This window comes from Xyrauchen texanus, chromosome 47, assembly GCF_025860055.1.
Source record: "Xyrauchen texanus isolate HMW12.3.18 chromosome 47, RBS_HiC_50CHRs, whole genome shotgun sequence".
NCBI lineage: Eukaryota > Metazoa > Chordata > Actinopteri > Cypriniformes > Catostomidae > Xyrauchen > Xyrauchen texanus.
In genome coordinates, this window is record NC_068322.1 from 293,623 (window position 1) to 311,122 (window position 17,500).

The following is a 17,500-nucleotide window of genomic DNA, read 5'->3' on the forward strand; positions in this document are numbered from 1 at the left end:
CGTTTATAAACAACCATACATGCTCGTTTATAAACAATGGTACATGCTCGTTTATAAACAATCATACATGCACGTTTATAAACAATCATACATGCACGTTTATAAACAATCACACATGCACGTTTATAAACAATCATACATGCTCGTTTATAAACAATCGTACATGCACGTTTATAAACAATGGTACATGCTCGTTTATAAACAATCATACATGCACATTTATAAACAATCTGACATGCTCGTTTATAAACAATCGTACATGCACGTTTATAAACAATCACACATGCACGTTTATAAACAATCACACATGCACGTTTATAAACAATCACACAACAATCATACATGCACTTTTATAAACAATCATACATGCACGTTTATAAACAATCACACATGCACGTTTATAAACAATCACACATGCACGTTTATAAACAATCACACAACAATCATACATGCACGTTTATAAACAATCATACATGCTCGTTTATAAACAATCATATATGCACGTTTATAAACAATCATACATGCTCGTTTATAAACAATCATACATGCTCGTTTATAAACAATCATACATGCTCGTTTATAAACAATCATATATGCACGTTTATAAACAATCATATATGCACGTTTATAAACAATCATATATGCACGTTTATAAACAATCATACATGCTCGTTTATAAACAATCATACATGCTCGTTTATAAACAATCATATATGCACGTTTATAAACAATCATATATGCACGTTTATAAACAATCATATATGCACGTTTATAAACAATCATATATGCACGTTTATAAACAATCATACATGCTCGTTTATAAACAATCATACATGCTCGTTTATAAACAATCATATATGCACGTTTATAAACAATCATATATGCACGTTTATAAACAATCACACATGCACGTTTATAAACAATCATACATGCACGTTTATAAACAATCACACAACAATCATACATGCACGTTTATAAACAATCACACATGCACGTTTATAAACAATCACACATGCACGTTTATAAACAATCACACAACAATCATACATGCACGTTTATAAACAATCATATATGCACGTTTATAAACAATCGTACATGCACGTTTATAAACAATCACACATGCACGTTTATAAACAATCACACATGCACGTTTATAAACAATCATACATTTATAAACAATCAAACATTTATAAACAATCATACATGTTTATATTCAGAAATATGTGAAATGTGATTTTAATCATAAAATTCAATAAAAGATAATTTCTGCAGATGAATGTTTATTATGTAGGCCGGCGGATATTTCGTATTTTAAATAAAACGAATCGATTTGAACGCGTCGATGATCTGAAAGTAATGATTTATGAATTCTAATAATGATGTCTAATATAAATATTGTTATGTCCGAGATGATGTTTTTCGATCGTCATCAGTGTGAGCGCAAATGAAATCTGATGTCTGTACCTCACATTCAGATGCTGTTTTCATCATGAATCCGCTCCGTTTCTCTTCATGAACATTTTCATTTTCATCAGATTGTCGGTCAGAAATCAGTCGCCGCATCCGCGCGCGCGTCATACGAGACCACCAGGCGCGAGCACGAGATGAATCTCGCCGCGGACACGCGCACACACATCAGATCCATATATATTTAACTGAGGTCATTAAAGCAAACAATCATTTCTACATGAGTGATTCTCAGATTACAGGCATATTTCTGTCCTCGCGATGCGTTTCTAGGAACTTTCACACAATTATTTTAAAAGTTTTTAGTCAGTTTAGACAAAGACAGATCTAGACTTTAAGATCATTATTTTAGTACGTTTTATTTGTGTTTTCTGGTAGAAAATGCATGTTTTGTTTGGGTTAGGGTTAGCAACTTAGTGTATTTTAATGAAACATTGTTTAAGCTAGCATATGATTAGCAATCTGGATTTTGTTCTTTATTTTCTTTAATTTATACATATCTCTTAATATATCCGTCATTATTAACACTCTACATAATGCTTTGAAATAACGTTTTTTTTTTTCAACATTACCTTTAATTGTTAGCCAGTAACTTTTTTTTATTTATTTACAATTTTCTACTTTTTCTCCCCAATTTGTAACGGCCAATTCTCAGTGTGCTCTGAGTCCTCGTGGTGGCGTAGTGACTCGCCTCAATCCGGGTGGCGGAGGACGAATCTCAGTTGCCTCCTCGTCTGAGACCGTCAATCCCTGCATCCTATCACGTGACTCGTTGAGTGTGTTACCATGGAGACGTAGCGCGTGTGGAGGCACACACAACTCACCACACGCCCCACCGAGAGCGAGAACCACATTATAGCGACCACGAGGAGGTTACCCCATGTGAATCTACCCTCCCTAGCAACCGGGCCAATTTGGTTACCCCATGTGACTCTACTCTCCCTAGCAACCGGGCCAATTTGGTTACCCCATGTGACTCTACCCTCCCTAGCAACCGGGCCAATTTGGTTACCCCATGTGACTCTACCCTCCCTAGCAACCGGGCCAATTTGGTTACCCCATGTGGCGCTATCCTCCTAGCAACCGGGCCAATTTGGTTGCTAAGGAGACCTGACTAGAGTCACTCAGCACACCCTGGAATCGGGTAGCCGATGCTAGTGGAGCACATGTCTGTCAAGAGAGAAGAGGTAAGGTAAGAAAATGTACTCTTTATTCATAGTGATGTACACTTATTACGTGACATAACTTAAATCGTAAGCAGCCCACTGATCTCAGCCTGCAACACACCACACCGGCTCATTCATTTCATTTTCCGGTTCAACTTCAGATTTTTCTGTCTGACTGGTAGTCATGACAACGGGCCCCACCAGTGCAAAAATGGTCATAACTTTAAAGAGCCCATATAAAGCTGATATACAGGTTAAGTAATTTTATTTTGGGGGTCTACTAGAATAGCTGTACCTGTTCTCATACTGTAGATCAGCTGCAGCACCTCTTTTCACCCTCTGGAGCAGCTCTGTCTCTTTAAACCCCCGTCCAAAAAGCCCAGTCTGCTCTGATTGGTCAATTGCTTGGAGCGTGTGTTGTGTAACGGCCCTCATCAGTAAGCGAGTAACAGGCTTCCTGAGCAGCTGTGAACACTAGTGTAACTCCAGTATTGTTCTTTATATCGGCAGTGTTTTAATTCTGTCCTCAGTAGCCCAACGCTAGCAACAACGACAAGCAACATAAATCTCAAAGACTCAAGTAGCCACAAAGTCATATTTTTCATGACTTATTTTCTGCATTTTTATGAGGCGTGTGCATTATTCAGCATGCCGCACTTCAGCTCCCAGTAGTGCTTTGTGCTATGAATAAATTATGCAAATGACTATATACTGCGAATAGCATCAAATAATAAAGTCCACGAGTGTGAAGCGGTAAACATATGCATACGGAAACCGCGTCACTATAGAAGTGATTTAAAAATAAGTCGTTACAATATTTCAAAATAAAAGTCGTTGTTTTGATCTTACTAAGTTTATTGAATTCTTACTTTGTTACGGGCTGCTGGAGCCCAGGGCGGACGGGCAGTACTTGTGCCCAAATTACCCAGCGGCACATCGGGAAAACGCCCGGTGCCCCCAATGACCAGTCCGCCCCTGCCACTCATTATGTAAATCTGTGTCCGTTTTGCATAACGCAGAGGCTCATTTTAGCTTATCGGCGCCGCGGTCGACGCGTTACGAGGTCCGCTTGGTTCTCCCGATGGCCAGTCCGCCCCTGATCGGCCCCAAAGTGTATCGGCCCAGTCCAGCCCTGGTAGTAGTTGATACTGGCTGATAAATGATCAGCGGTACTGGGCAAGAACAAACTAAATCATGTGATTATTGGGCGAGAAGTTGAACAAAGAGGTCCAAAACACGTTATAAAATGTTGAATATATTTATTTATAATAGTGTATGCTTCACTATCTGATTATAAAGGGGGAGGCGTGGGTTCTGATCGTGATGAACTCTGGGATACATTTAGCAGCTCTGAAGCGGTATTCACACTAGCTTGGGTTTAGCGGGTGATGTTAAGTGGCGTTGGCATGTGTTACACATGGAACAGTCTGGAACACTGCCTGTCGCGTGCGCAGCGACTCAAGTGTGGGTATTGGGACAGGGCCATAATCTAATTAATATTCATATGTTTTGCCATTCACGTGACCCGCCCCCTCCACATATTAAAACAAAGTGACGCCCATGATCAGATGAGTGTGTTTGTGCTTATTAATGAGATATAAACATGTTTCTATTGTCTTTATTATTATTAATGATTGTGAGCTGTTTAGGAGTCATTCAAGTAAGCTCCGCCTCCACCAGCTGATTCTGATCACTCTCTATGCACATATATCAATGACTTTATAGCAGCATCATAATCACTAAATATTATATATATACTTAAATACCTCTTTGTTAAGAGTTTTAGACTGATTTAATCACATGATTGTGTGTGTGTGTGTGTGTGTGTGTGTGTGCACTGATGCTGTTGCTGTGGTAACAGAACTGCTGAGTAGAGATTCTTGTGTGTCTGTTGTCATGGTGACTAACATAGCAGCATCAATTCCCCTTTACTCAAGACTTACAACATAAACAAAATATACAAACATATAAAGAATCGACGAGCACTTGTGTTAGAATCAGATGTTTTTACTCCCCGTTTGAGCATAAGTCATAAGTTTAAGCATTTCATGTACATTAATGGAAGAACCGTGAGCTTCTAGAACACGTCATGATAATTAAAGTTGATGAAACATTACAGTCATATTGTAACGTGGTGAATGTAGCATTACTGAGGAACTGAAAATCACTAATGAGGAACTTAAAGTTCAGAAGAGTCTAAAAAGTCAAATATACCCCCGTGAAAACAAGTCTTGTGTATATACATTCTCCGCATATGTACAGGATTACAGAGATCATCAGTGCATCATCACATTCGATCCACACTCCGGATTCCTCCGTCAACCGTCAATGTGCCAAACCTGAAACACAAGCACAAGCGTGATCACTGGACGTCTGGACGTCTGGACGTCTGGATGTGTGGATTATGAGTGATAATGAGTTCATGTTCACCTCTCCAGGAACAGGTTATTCTCCGCTAACTCTTTCACCACACCCTCCATCTCCTCCTTCAGTTTCTTCATCCTGTAATCCAACAGTCCACTGTTACCATGGTGAATTTACACCGCATCACTACAATTTGGTTGCTATGGAGACCTGACTGGTGTCACTCAGCACGCCCTGGATTCAAACTCACGACTGCAGGTGTGATAGCGTCAATACTCGCTGAGATACCCAGACCCCTGAAATGCTTCTCTTTATTTACTGAAGCAACAGCTCGTGTCTCAATGTTTGAATATTGCCCAATGTCACCCCCCTCCAGACACTGTTACCATGGGGATAAGAGGATTTCCCCACACTCCAGAATCGACAACTTTTTAATGTGAACTGTTTCAAAACTTCTGTTGTCTTGTTTTTATACTAATCAAGATGTTTATATCATCATTAATTACTTACAGAATTTCAACACATAGTTCATAATTCAGACCCCACAGACCCCCTCACTACTCGAACAGAACCCTAGTTTGAGAAACGCTGCACTACAGTACCGTGATCGGACCATGCCAATAATATAGTGTCCCCTAGAGTAATATAGTGTCCCCTAGAGTAATATAGCATCCCCTAGAGTAATATAGTGCCCCTAGAGTAATATAGTGCCCCTAGAGTAATATAGCGTCCCCTAGAGTAATATAGCGTCCCCTAGAGTAATATAGTGTCTCCTAGAGTAATATAGTGTCCCCTAGAGTAATATAGCGTCCCCTAGAGTAATATAGTGTCTCCTAGAGTAATATAGTGTCCCCTAGAGTAATATAGTGTCTCCTAGAGTAATATAGTGTCCCCTAGAGTAATATAGCGTCTCCTAGAGTAATATAGTGTCCCCTAGAGTAATATAGTGTCCCCTAGAGTAATATAGCGTCTCCTAGAGTAATATAGTGTCCCCTAGAGTAATATAGCGTCTCCTAGAGTAATATAGCGCCCCCTAGAGTAATACAGTGCCCCCTAGAGTAATAAAGTGTCTCCTAGAGTAATATAGTGCCCCCTAGAGTAATATAGTGCCCCTAGATTAATATAGTGCCCCTAGAGTAATATAGTGCCCCTAGAGTAATATAGTGCCCCCTAGAGTAATATAATGCCCCTAGAGTAATATAGTGTCCCCTAGATTAATATAGTGTCCCCTAGAGTAATATAGCATCCCCTAGAGTAATATAGCATCCCCTAGAGTAATATAGTGCCCCTAGAGTAATATAGTGCCCCTAGAGTAATATAGTCCCCTAGAGTAATATAGTGCCCCTAGAGTAATATAGTGTCTCCTAGAGTAATATAGTGTCCCCTAGAGTAATATAGCGTCCCTAGAGTAATATAGTGTCTCCTAGAGTAATATAGTGTCCCCTAGAGTAATATAGTGTCTCCTAGAGTAATATAGTGTCCCCTAGAGTAATATAGCGTCTCCTAGAGTAATATAGTGTCCCCTAGAGTAATATAGTGTCCCCTAGAGTAATATAAGTGCCTCCTAGAGTAATATAGTGTCCCCTAGAGTAATATAGCGTCTCCTAGAGTAATATAAGCCCCTAGAGTAATACAGTGCCCCTAGAGTAATAAAGTGTCTCCTAGAGTAATATAGTGCCCCCTAGAGTAATATAGTGCCCCTAGATTAATATAGTGCCCCTAGAGTAATATAGTGCCCCTAGAGTAATATAAGTGCCCCTAGAGTAATATAATGCCCCTAGAGTAATATAGTGTCCCCCTAGATTAATATAGTGTCCCCTAGAGTAATATAGTGCCCCCCAGAGTAATATAGTGCCCCTAGAGTAATATAGTGCCCCTAGAGTAATATAGTGTCTCCTAGAGTAATATAATGCCCCTAGAGTAATATAGTGTCCCCTAGAGTAATATAGGCCCCTAGAGTAATATAGCGTCCCCTAGAGTAATATAGCGTCCCTAGAGTAATATAGCGTCCCCTAGAGTAATACAGGCCCCTAGAGTAATATAGTGTCCCCTAGAGTAATATAGTGTCCCCTAGAGTAATATAGCATCCCCTAGAGTAATATAGCATCCCCTAGAGTAATATAGCATCCCCTAGAGTAATATAGTCCCCTAGAGTAATATAGCATCCCCTAGAGTAATATAGTGTCCCCTAGAGTAATATAGGCCCCTAGAGTAATATAGCGTCTCCTAGAGTAATATAGTGTCTCCTAGAGTAATATAGTGTCCCCTAGAGTAATATAGTGTCCCCTAGAGTAAAATAGCTCCCTAGAGTAATATAGCGTCCCCTAGAGTAATATAGTGTCTCCTAGAGTAATATAGCCTCCCTAGAGTAATACAGTGTCCCCTAGAGTAATATAGCGTCCCCTAGAGTAATATAGCGTCCCCCTAGAGTAATATAGCGTCCCTTAGAGTAATATAGCGTCCCCTAGAGTAATATAGTGTCTCCTAGAGTAATATAGTGTCCCCTAGAGTAATATAGCGCCCCCTAGAGTAATATAGCGTCTCCTAGAGTAATATAGCATCCCCCTAGAGTAATATAGCGTCCCCTAGAGTAATATAGTGTCCCCTAGAGTAATATAGTGCCCCCTAGAGTAATATAGTGCCCCCCTAGAGTAATGTCTAATGTCCTGTATGTGTTGGAGATACATATACTGTGATGTCATCACTTCCTGGCTGATGACATCATGACTCACCCGAGTGTCATCTCCACCAGTGTGCTGGGACTGAGATATGCCTGTGGTTTGAGGCCACCTGACGTCATGGGCATCATCTTCTGAGGTAACTGTTCCAACAACTACACACACACACACACACACACACACACAAAACAGACAAGATTCTGTTAGCATCTGTGTCCTAAAAACAGAGTTAAACAGTGGAGAGCACTTCCTGTTTACCTTATAGACACGCTGTGCGAGAACAGTTACTTCCTGTTCCACACTGATGAACTGAGTGCTAAGAGAGACGAGATGTTTCCTCACATGATGAACCGTCCTGAAATCACACGTTCATGACATCAGTGAAATATATCGATTTACTTTCCAATGTCATGATCAGATAATTGACACACACACACACACACACACACACACACACACACACACACACACTGACACACACACGCACGCACGCACGCACACAATCACTAGAAACATGAATTTGAGATCGTCTGAATGTTCGGCATGTCACATCAGAAGAACTGCAATGAACCGTTCTTTCACATAGACTGTTCACGGTTGCCAAGCAACGGAGTCACCCGTCACATTAACATCTAATGTGTGCGATTAGAGCATATAAACTACTGATCTGAAGTCAGTTTCAGGAGTTCTTACTTCATCCATTCCTCGCTCTTGGAGATGAAGAGGCGATATTTCATGGCGCACTCGTCAGTGAAGAGCGCTCGCGCTTTAGTGGCATGAAAAATGAGCTTTTGTCTGCAGAAACAGATTGATGTCATGAGAACACTTCAGAAACACTGACGGAACGTTTGACTACATCAGAACACACGACACTCACTTGTCAAACTTGTGAATCTGCTCTTCGTTGTAAGGCAAACCTGAAGAGAAAAGATAACAACAGTTCAACACCTCAAACTACACGAGACGAGTCGAAGAGAATCGAGCGTTTGTGACTCACGTCTCTCGGCTTTGTCCTTCTTGAACTGCTGGTAGATCGCGCTGATGTCGTCCAGTAGAACTTTAATCTTCTCCACGCTACAGACACAAACACAGTGTGAAATACTAAACAAATCAACACTGACTCTTAACTTTCTGAAAACATGTTCCTGCTCGTACCATGAAGAATTCATCAGTGAGTTATTCTAAAGAAAAACATGTTCCTATATAAGGTAGATGATATATAGGTGGAAAAAAAAGCGAGCAGTGGAAAGCAGAAAGTGTACGAGTGAGATCTTGCAGATGCAAAGAATTCGGGCCGGTTGCTAGGGAGGGTAGAGTCACGTGGGGTAACCAAATTGGCCCGGTTGCTAGGGAGGCTAGAGTCACGTGGGGTATCCAAACTGGCCCAGTTGCTAGGGAGGCTAGAGTCACGTGGGGTAACCAAATTGGCCCGGTTGCTAGGGAGGCTAGAGTCACATGGGGTAACCAAATTGGCCCGGTCGCTAGGGAGGCTAGAGTCACGTGGGGTATCCAAACTGGCCCAGTTGCTAGGGAGGCTAGAGTCACGTGGGGTAACCAAATTGGCCCGGTTGCTAGGGAGGCTAGAGTCACGTGGGGTATCCAAACTGGCCCAGTTGCTAGGGAGGCTAGAGTCACGTGGGGTAACCAAATTGGCCCGGTTGCTAGGGAGGCTAGAGTCACATGGGGTAACCAAATTGGCCCGGTCGCTAGGGAGGCTAGAGTCACGTGGGGTAACCAAATTGGCCCGGTCGCTAGGGAGGCTAGAGTCACATGGGGTAACCCAATTGGCCCGGTCACTAGGGAGGCTAGAGTCACGTGGGGTAATCAAATTGGCCCGGTTGCTAGGGAGGCTAGAGTCACATGGGGTAACCAAATTGGCCCGGTTGCTAGGGAAGCTAGAGTCACCTGGGGTAATCAAATTGGCCCGGTTGCTAGGGAGGCTAGAGTCACATGGGGTAACCAAATTGGCCCGGTTGCTAGGGAGGCTAGAGTCACGTGGGGTAACCAAATTGGCCCGGTTGCTAGGGAGGGTAGAGTCACATGGGGTAACCTCCTCGTGGTCGCTATAATGTGGTTCTCGCTCTCGGTGGGGCGTGTGGTGAGTTGTGCGCGGATGCCGCGGAGAACAGAGCGAAGCCTCCACACACGCTACGTCTCCACGGTAACGCGCTCAACAAGTCACGTGATGAGATGCGCAGATTGACGGTCTCAGACGAGGAGGCAACTGAGATTCGTCCTCCACCACCTGGATTGAGGCGAGTCACTACACCACCACGAGGACTAAAAATGAACTCACATTTGCAAGAAGATACAATAGTTCAGTTCAAGCACGTGCAAAATAAAGTTTTGTACAAATATAACGGCATAACTTCACGTCTGTCTACGTGACACTGCTCACTTCCTGTCCTCTGGGTGTGTTCCCACTTGTTGCGTCCACGTGTCTGTAAGAGTTCCTCCCGACAGGAACATGCCGCTGATGTCCTGCAGCGTCTGCTCCATTGAGTTCAGAGAACTCGACAGCTGCGCACAAAACAGACTTCAGCGCATGTGTGTCCAAAACATGAAGATTTCACTCTGATTTATCTTAACAGTGGATCATCTCACCCTCATCACCTTCTTCCTCATGTCTCTGATTTCATCATATTCTGCCGACAGCATGTTGCCCTGCATCAGAACCTCACACCTGAAACACAACGACATGGCTCATGAACAGCCCCTGATCAGTCCAGGAGCACTGGAGGAGAACTCGAGAAGGACTCACAGTTGTTCAGCTTTCTCCAGTGTTTGACTGCAGTGATTACACACTTGAAACACCTCCGTCTTCTTGTGTGCCGTCTCGCTGTACTCGTCTCTAATCAGCTCGCTGCAACACAACATCACAGTGTGAGTCTGGAGGCGTCTGGAGCTTCACTTGATTTCATTGGATTGATGAACTCACTTTAATCCTCGAGCGCCCTTCCTCACCAGCTCCTGACACAGCAGCAGAGAATCAGACGTCTTCCACAGGTACCCCACATCACCTGCAAACGTCTGCGCAGACCACACGACAATATCATCACACACATAATGCCCTTACTAATTAATGTTAAAGACTCGATGCAAGTTAAGCTCAGTTTAACAGTTGTACAGTACTTACAATATATTTAATATGATGTCTTTTACACGGTTTTAATATTTTACCCCCAATTTATAGCGGCCAATTCCCAATGCGCTCTCAGTCCTCGTGGTGGCGGACGAATCTCAGTTGCCTCCGCATCTGAGACCGTCAATCCACGCATCTTATCACGTGAATTGTTGAGCACGTTACCGCGGAGACGCAGCGCAAGTGGAGGCTTCATGCTATTACAGTACCCCATGTGACTCTACCCTCCTTAGCAACCGGGCCAATTTGGTTACCCTATGTTACTCTACTCTCCCTAGCGACCATGCCAATTTGGTTACCCCATGTGACTCTACCCTCCTTAGCAACCGGGCCAATTTGGTTACCCCATGTGACTCTACCCTCCTTAGCAACCGGGCCAATTTGGTTACCCCATGTGACTCTACCCTCCCTAGCGACCATGCCAATTTGGTTACCCCATGTGACTCTACCCTCCTTAGCAACCGGGCCAATTTGGTTACCCCATGTGACTCTACCCTCCCTAGCGACTGGGCCAATTTGGTTACCCCATGTGACTCTACCCTCCCTAGCAACCGGGCCAATTTGGTTACCCCATGTGACTCTACCCTCCCTAGCAACCGGGCCAATTTGGTTACCCCATGTGACTCTACCCTCCCTAGCAACGGGCCAATTTGGTTACCCCATGTGACTCTACCCTCCCTAGCAACCGGGCCAATTTGGTTACTTCATGTGACTCTACCCTCACTAGCAACCGGGCCAATTTGGTTTACCCCATGTGACTCTACCCTCCTAGCAACCGGGCCAATTTGGTTACCCCATGTGACTCTACCCTCCCTAGCAACCGGGCCAATTTGGTTACCCCATGTGACTCTACCCTCCCTAGCAACCGGGCCAATTTGGTTACCCCATGTGACTCTACCCTCCCTAGCAACCGGGCCAATTTGGTTACTTCATGTGACTCTACCCTCACTAGCAACCGGGCCAATTTGGTTACTTCATGTGACTCTACCCTCACTAGCAACCGGGCCAATTTGGTTGCTAAAGAGACCTGACTGGAGTCACTCAGCATACCCAGGATTCAAACTAGCGAGCTAGCGAACCCCAGGGGCGTAAATACTCGCTGAGATACCCAGACCCCCAATCAAACTCCCACTTAACCAATCCCAGCGTAGCTCACAGTTCACATATGGAAGAGGACGAGTCCGCTGGTGCCAATGTGGGATCATGATCTTGTCCTGCCCGGATGCAAACTCTATTAAATAAAAGTTGATCCGTATACATGATTAAACTACACATAAAAGCTGTCGATTGAGCTGAGCTTGAAAGCAGAACTCTAGTGTGAAATATTGTATTTGAAAGGGTCTTTGAGGTTCATTGTCCCTGCGGTTGTTCCACTCTCTATCTCTCACGTTCTGTTGTGAGGGTCTGTCGTTTCTCACCTTGGCATAGCTGGCATCTAAATCCAGATCGTAGCGTGGCTGAACTTTAGGAGGACTCGCTGTAAAGACAGATGGTCATTATTAGTGAATAGTTCTCTTCATCATCATCATCATCAACTAATGCAGTGTGTGTGCATGAGACTGACGGTCGTCAAACATCAGTCCGACGGTGTTGACGGGGTCTCTGCTGAGCAGCATAAGCGGGTTGTCTCGGCTGGTCTTGGGGAAGTTCTGAGCTTGTCGGTTTGGGTCGAGGATCAGGCGTCTGCCCTCATACAGGAAGTCCTGATGGGATGGCGTTATGTTGGTCCGTCTGAAGAGAAGCTCTTGAAAGAGACTGGCTCTGAACGGACACAAAACATCATCACATGAAACATGAGTGCTGAGGCGCTCAATCTTCTTGTGTATGTGGTTGCATGACGGTATGTGTGTGATCTCACGTGTTGTATGTGTTTGCATGATGGTGAGTGTGATCTCACGTGTTGTATGTGTTTGCATGACGGTGTGTGTGATCTCACGTGTTGTATGTGTTTGTATGACGTGTGTGTGATCTCACGTGTTGTATGTGGTTGCATGACGGTGTGTGTGATCTCACGTGTTGTATGTGTTTGTATGACGGTGTGTGTGATCTCACGTGTTGTATGTGTTTGTATGACGGTGTGTGTGTGATCTCACGCGTGTTGTATGTGTTTGCATGGCGGTGTGTGTGATCTCCACGTGTTGTATGTGGTTGCATGACGGTGTGTGTGATCTCACGCGTGTTGTATGTGTTTGTATGACGGTGTGTGTGATCTCCACGTGTTGTATGTGTTTGCATGACGGTGTGTGTGATCTCACGTGTTGTATGTGGTTGCATGACGGTGTGTGTGTGATCTCACGCGTGTTGTATGTGTTTGCATGGCGGTGAGTGTGATCTCACGCGTGTTGTATGTGGTTGCATGACGGTTTGTGTGATCTCCGCGTGTTGTATGTGGTTGCATGGCGGTGTGTGTGATCTCCACGTGTTGTATGTGGTTGCATGACGGTGTGTGTGATCTCACGTGTTGTATGTAGTTGCATGGCGGTGTGTGTGATCTCACGCGTGTTGTATGTGGTTGCATGGCGGTGTGTGTGATCTCCACGTGTTGTATGTGGTTGCATGACGGTGTGTGTGATCTCACGTGTTGTATGTGGTTGCATGGCGGTGTGTGTGATCTCACGTGTTGTATGTGGTTGCATGGCGGTGTGTGTGATCTCAGCGTGTTGTATGTGGTTGCATGGCGGTGTGTGTGATCTCACGCGTGTTGTATGTGGTCGCATGACGGTGTGTGTGATCTCACGTGTTGTATGTGGTCGCATGACGGTGTGTGTGATCTCACGTGTTGTATGTGGTCGCATGACGGTGTGTGTGATCTCACGTGTTGTATGTGGTCGCATGACGGTGTGTGTGATCTCACGTGTTGTATGTGGTCGCATGGCGGTGTGTGTGATCTCACGCGTGTTGTATAGTGGTGCGCATGACGGTGTGTGTGATCTCACGCGTGTTGTATGTGGTCGCATGACGGTGTGTGTGATCTCACGTGTTGTATGTGGTTGCATGGCGGTGTGTGTGATCTCACGTGTTGTCTGTGGTCGCATGACGGTGTGTGTGATCTCACGTGTTGTCTGTGGTCGCATGACGGTGTGTGTGATCTCACGTGTTGTCTGTGTTTGCATGACGGTGTGTGTGATCTCACGTGTTGTATGTGTTTGCATGACGGTGTGTGTGATCTCAGCGTGTTGTATGTGTTTGCATGGCGGTGTGTGTGATCTCCGCGTGTTGTATGTGTTTGCATGACGGTGTGTGTGATCTCACGTGTTGTATGTGTTTGCATGGCGGTGTGTGTGATCTCACGTGTTGTATGTGTTTGCATGACGGTGTGTGTGATCTCCACGTGTTGTATGTGTTTGCATGGCGGTGTGTGTGATCTCCACGTGTTGTATGTGTTTGCATGACGGTGTGTGTGCTCTCACGTGTTGTATGTGTTTGCATGACGGTGTGTGTGATCTCACGTGTTGTATGTGTTTGCATGACGGTGTGTGTGATCTCACGTGTTGTATGTGGTTGCATGACGGTGTGTGTGATCTCACGTGTTGTATGTGGTTGCATGACGGTGTGTGTGATCTCCGCGTGTTGTATGTGTTTGCATGGCCGGTGTGTGTGATCTCACGTGTGTTGTATGTGGTTGCATGACGGTGTGTGTGATCTCACGTGTTGTATGTGGTTGCATGACGGTGTGTGTGATCTCACGTGTTGTATGTGGTTGCATGACGGTATGTGTGATCTCACGTGTTGTATGTGTTTGTATGACCGTGTGTGATCTCACGTGTTGTATGTGTTTGCATGACGGTATGTGTGATCTCACGTGTTGTATGTGTTTGCATGACGGTATGTGTGATCTCACGTGTTGTATGTGTTTGTATGACCGTGTGTGATCTCACGTGTTGTATGTGTTTGCATGACGGTATGTGTGATCTCACGTGTTGTATGTGTTTGTATGACCGTGTGTGATCTCACGTGTTGTATGTGTGGATGTAGATGTGGTGAAGCGTGGCTTGCTGCAGACTGAACACATAGATCACGATACGGTGTAAAATATCACTGGTTTCTGCAAAGAACTGGTCAAATCCCCAACACTTCTCCTGATCCGCTTCCAGAATGTTCGCCAACACGGGAGTGAGAAGACTCTGAAGACCCCTGAGACAGTCGGGCACAAAGGTCAAAGTGCAAGTGAGCAGCCAAGGTCATTTCATTGGTCAGTTTCCAGAGGGGTTTTAGAGGAGCACATGTATGAGTTTAACTGTAGCGCTCGACCGATCACTAGATAATCAATAGTTCCAAACTATCAGCAACGATCGATATATCGATTTACCTCGAGTTATTATTATCAAAACATTCTTAAAACAAGATACATTTACTTGACAAGCAAAATGGCATGAGATATAGTCTTGTGTTCCGATCGGATTTCAGGACACAAATGAAGATTTTTAGAAGAATATTTCAGCTCTGTAGGTCCATACAATGCAAGTGAATGAGACCAGAACTTTGAAGCTCCAAAAAGCACATAAAGGTAGCATAAACGTAATCCATAAGACTCCAGTGATTTAATCCATGTCTTCAGAAGTGATGATTATAGATTATATTAGAATAGAATATTTTCACTTTTACATCTGAAAACAAAAGGGCTTAAATATTGAGCTGTTTCTCTCCCACACCTATCATATCTCTTCTGAAGACATGGATTACTTTTATGCTGCCTTTATGTGCTTTTTGGAGCTTCAAAGTTCTGGTCACCATTCACTTGTATTGTATGGACCTACATAGTGATCTGTTTCTCACCCACACCTATCATATCACTTCTGAAGACATGGATTAAACCACTGGAGTCTTATGGATTACTTTTATGCTGCCTTTATGTGCTTTATGGAGCGTTAAAGTTCTGGTCACCATTCACTTGCATTGTATGGACCAACAGGCCTGAAATATTCTTCTAAAAATCTTCATTTGTGTTCTGCAGAAGAAAGAAAGTCACACACGTCTGGGAAGACATGAGGGTGAGTAAATGATGACAGAATACAGTTTTGGGTGAACTGTCCCTTTAAGCATAACGTTCACTATCTATTTCTCTTAAAACAGACTTAATTAAGCTTGTCATGTAAATCATGTTTTAAGAACGTTTAGATGATAATTGAGACTTCCACATTTCGTTCTATGTTTTAACTTGATGTGGAATTAATGAGGTTTGCGGTTTGACTGTAATTTACTGAATGTTCTAGAACAACACATGAATAATGTCTCTGTTATAGGAGTGTATAAGTGACCGTGCGGACTGTCTCAGGGTTTGTCGTGTGTGTGATGTACTTTGCCAGGCTGCAGGACACGGGCATCTCCGTGCACCACTCGATCTTCCCATTCTCAAACTTCTGATGTCCCGAGATGGCGCCCGGCGGCTTCTCTGTGATGATTTTATACCTGATGACGACACAAACAAACAATCAAACTCGTAACCTGCGTCACGTGCAACATTTCACCGCTGTCTCGCGTGCGTACATCACTTCCTTATTTCTGCGCGGCCCTTCAAACGGTCTGAACGGAAGACTGCCGGTGGCGGCGTGATAAAACGTCACTCCGATGCTCCACAAGTCCACCGTGGCGCCATATTTCTTCTGATGATCTTTCCTCAGAACTGCACGCTCATACATGTCAGGATGCTACACACACACACACACACACACACACACACACACAGAGAGAGAGACAGTTCAGATATTGTTTCATGTGTTTTATTCCTCAAGACAAACAGAAACAGACAGGACCAGTCAGGTGTTGTCGTGCAGTACCGAGCGGGAAAGTGCCGGTCAGGATTAGATTTTGGGAGATTTGATGAGAAACGTTCGAGTTCACATTGAGATCTCTGAGACGTTGGTGAATCTGCGCAATGTTTGAGACGTCAGCTGTTTCCTTTCACATATTTCTATGAGATTTTTGGGATATTGCATAAAAGCTGCGGGATGGAAACCACAAACGCTCGCTTGAGGTGCATCAATCTTTAATAAACTATAATGGAAACACATTTCCCGAATAAACTCCTATTGAATGTAGAACATGAGCATCGTGTAGAGCTGAACGATATGACGATGTATATCATAGCGACAATATAAACTGTCAATCCAAAGAGATTTTACTATATTGTGTATATCGCCATCTGTAAATATCATATCTGAGCAGCGCGGCTTGAGAATGCAAGAAAATTAGACAGACTCCAGCCAGCTCTTCTTAGCAACCAAATTGGTCCGGTTGCTAGGGAGGGTAGAGTCACATGGGGTAACCAAATTGGCCCGGTTGCTAGGGAGGGTAGAGTCACATGGGGTAACCAAATTGGGCGGTTGCTAGGGAGGGTAGAGTCACATGGGGTAACCAAATTGGCCCGGTTGCTAGGGAGGGTAGAGTCACATGGGGTAACCAAATTGGCCCGGTTGCTAGGGAGGGTAGAGTCACATGGGGTAACCAAATTGGGCGGTTGCTAGGGAGGGTAGAGTCACATGGGGTAACCAAATTGGGCCGGTTGCTAGGGAGGGTAGAGTCACATGGGGTAACCAAATTGGGCCGGTTGCTAGGGAGGGTAGAGTCACATGGGGTAACCAAATTGGGCCAGTTGCTAGGGAGGGTAGAGTCACATGGGGTAACCAAATTGGCCCGGTTGCTAGGGAGGATAGAGTCACATGGGATAACCAAATTGTCCCGGT

General features: G+C 44.2%; 1 protein-coding gene and 1 pseudogene across 2 annotated transcripts in view; both read right to left on the reverse strand.

Annotated features, from left to right (window-relative positions):
* LOC127638954 (probable G-protein coupled receptor 19) overlaps positions 1–1,560 on the reverse strand; it is an 11,943-nt pseudogene extending 10,383 nt beyond the window's left edge.
* Positions 1,561–4,862: 3,302 nt separating this feature from the next.
* The window catches only part of LOC127638945 (serine/threonine-protein kinase TBK1-like), a 17,049-nt gene continuing 4,411 nt past the window's right edge, over positions 4,863–17,500 (reverse strand). The window contains exons 6-21 of one of the 2 annotated variants that reach the window (XM_052120722.1): positions 16,305–16,465; positions 16,116–16,226; positions 14,772–14,951; positions 12,382–12,578; positions 12,236–12,294; positions 10,614–10,705; positions 10,437–10,538; positions 10,280–10,358; positions 10,074–10,195; positions 8,673–8,749; positions 8,553–8,592; positions 8,369–8,470; positions 7,934–8,030; positions 7,730–7,830; positions 5,064–5,135; positions 4,863–4,972 (exon numbers count right to left, since the gene is read on the reverse strand). In XM_052120722.1, the coding sequence (XP_051976682.1) occupies positions 4,921–4,972; positions 5,064–5,135; positions 7,730–7,830; positions 7,934–8,030; positions 8,369–8,470; positions 8,553–8,592; positions 8,673–8,749; positions 10,074–10,195; positions 10,280–10,358; positions 10,437–10,538; positions 10,614–10,705; positions 12,236–12,294; positions 12,382–12,578; positions 14,772–14,951; positions 16,116–16,226; positions 16,305–16,465 (1,644 nt within the window). In that variant the 3' untranslated portion in view covers positions 4,863–4,920. The remainder of the gene's footprint in view (positions 4,973–5,063; positions 5,136–7,729; positions 7,831–7,933; positions 8,031–8,368; positions 8,471–8,552; positions 8,593–8,672; positions 8,750–10,073; positions 10,196–10,279; positions 10,359–10,436; positions 10,539–10,613; positions 10,706–12,235; positions 12,295–12,381; positions 12,579–14,771; positions 14,952–16,115; positions 16,227–16,304; positions 16,466–17,500) is intronic. The other variant, XM_052120723.1, reaches the window with a different exon arrangement.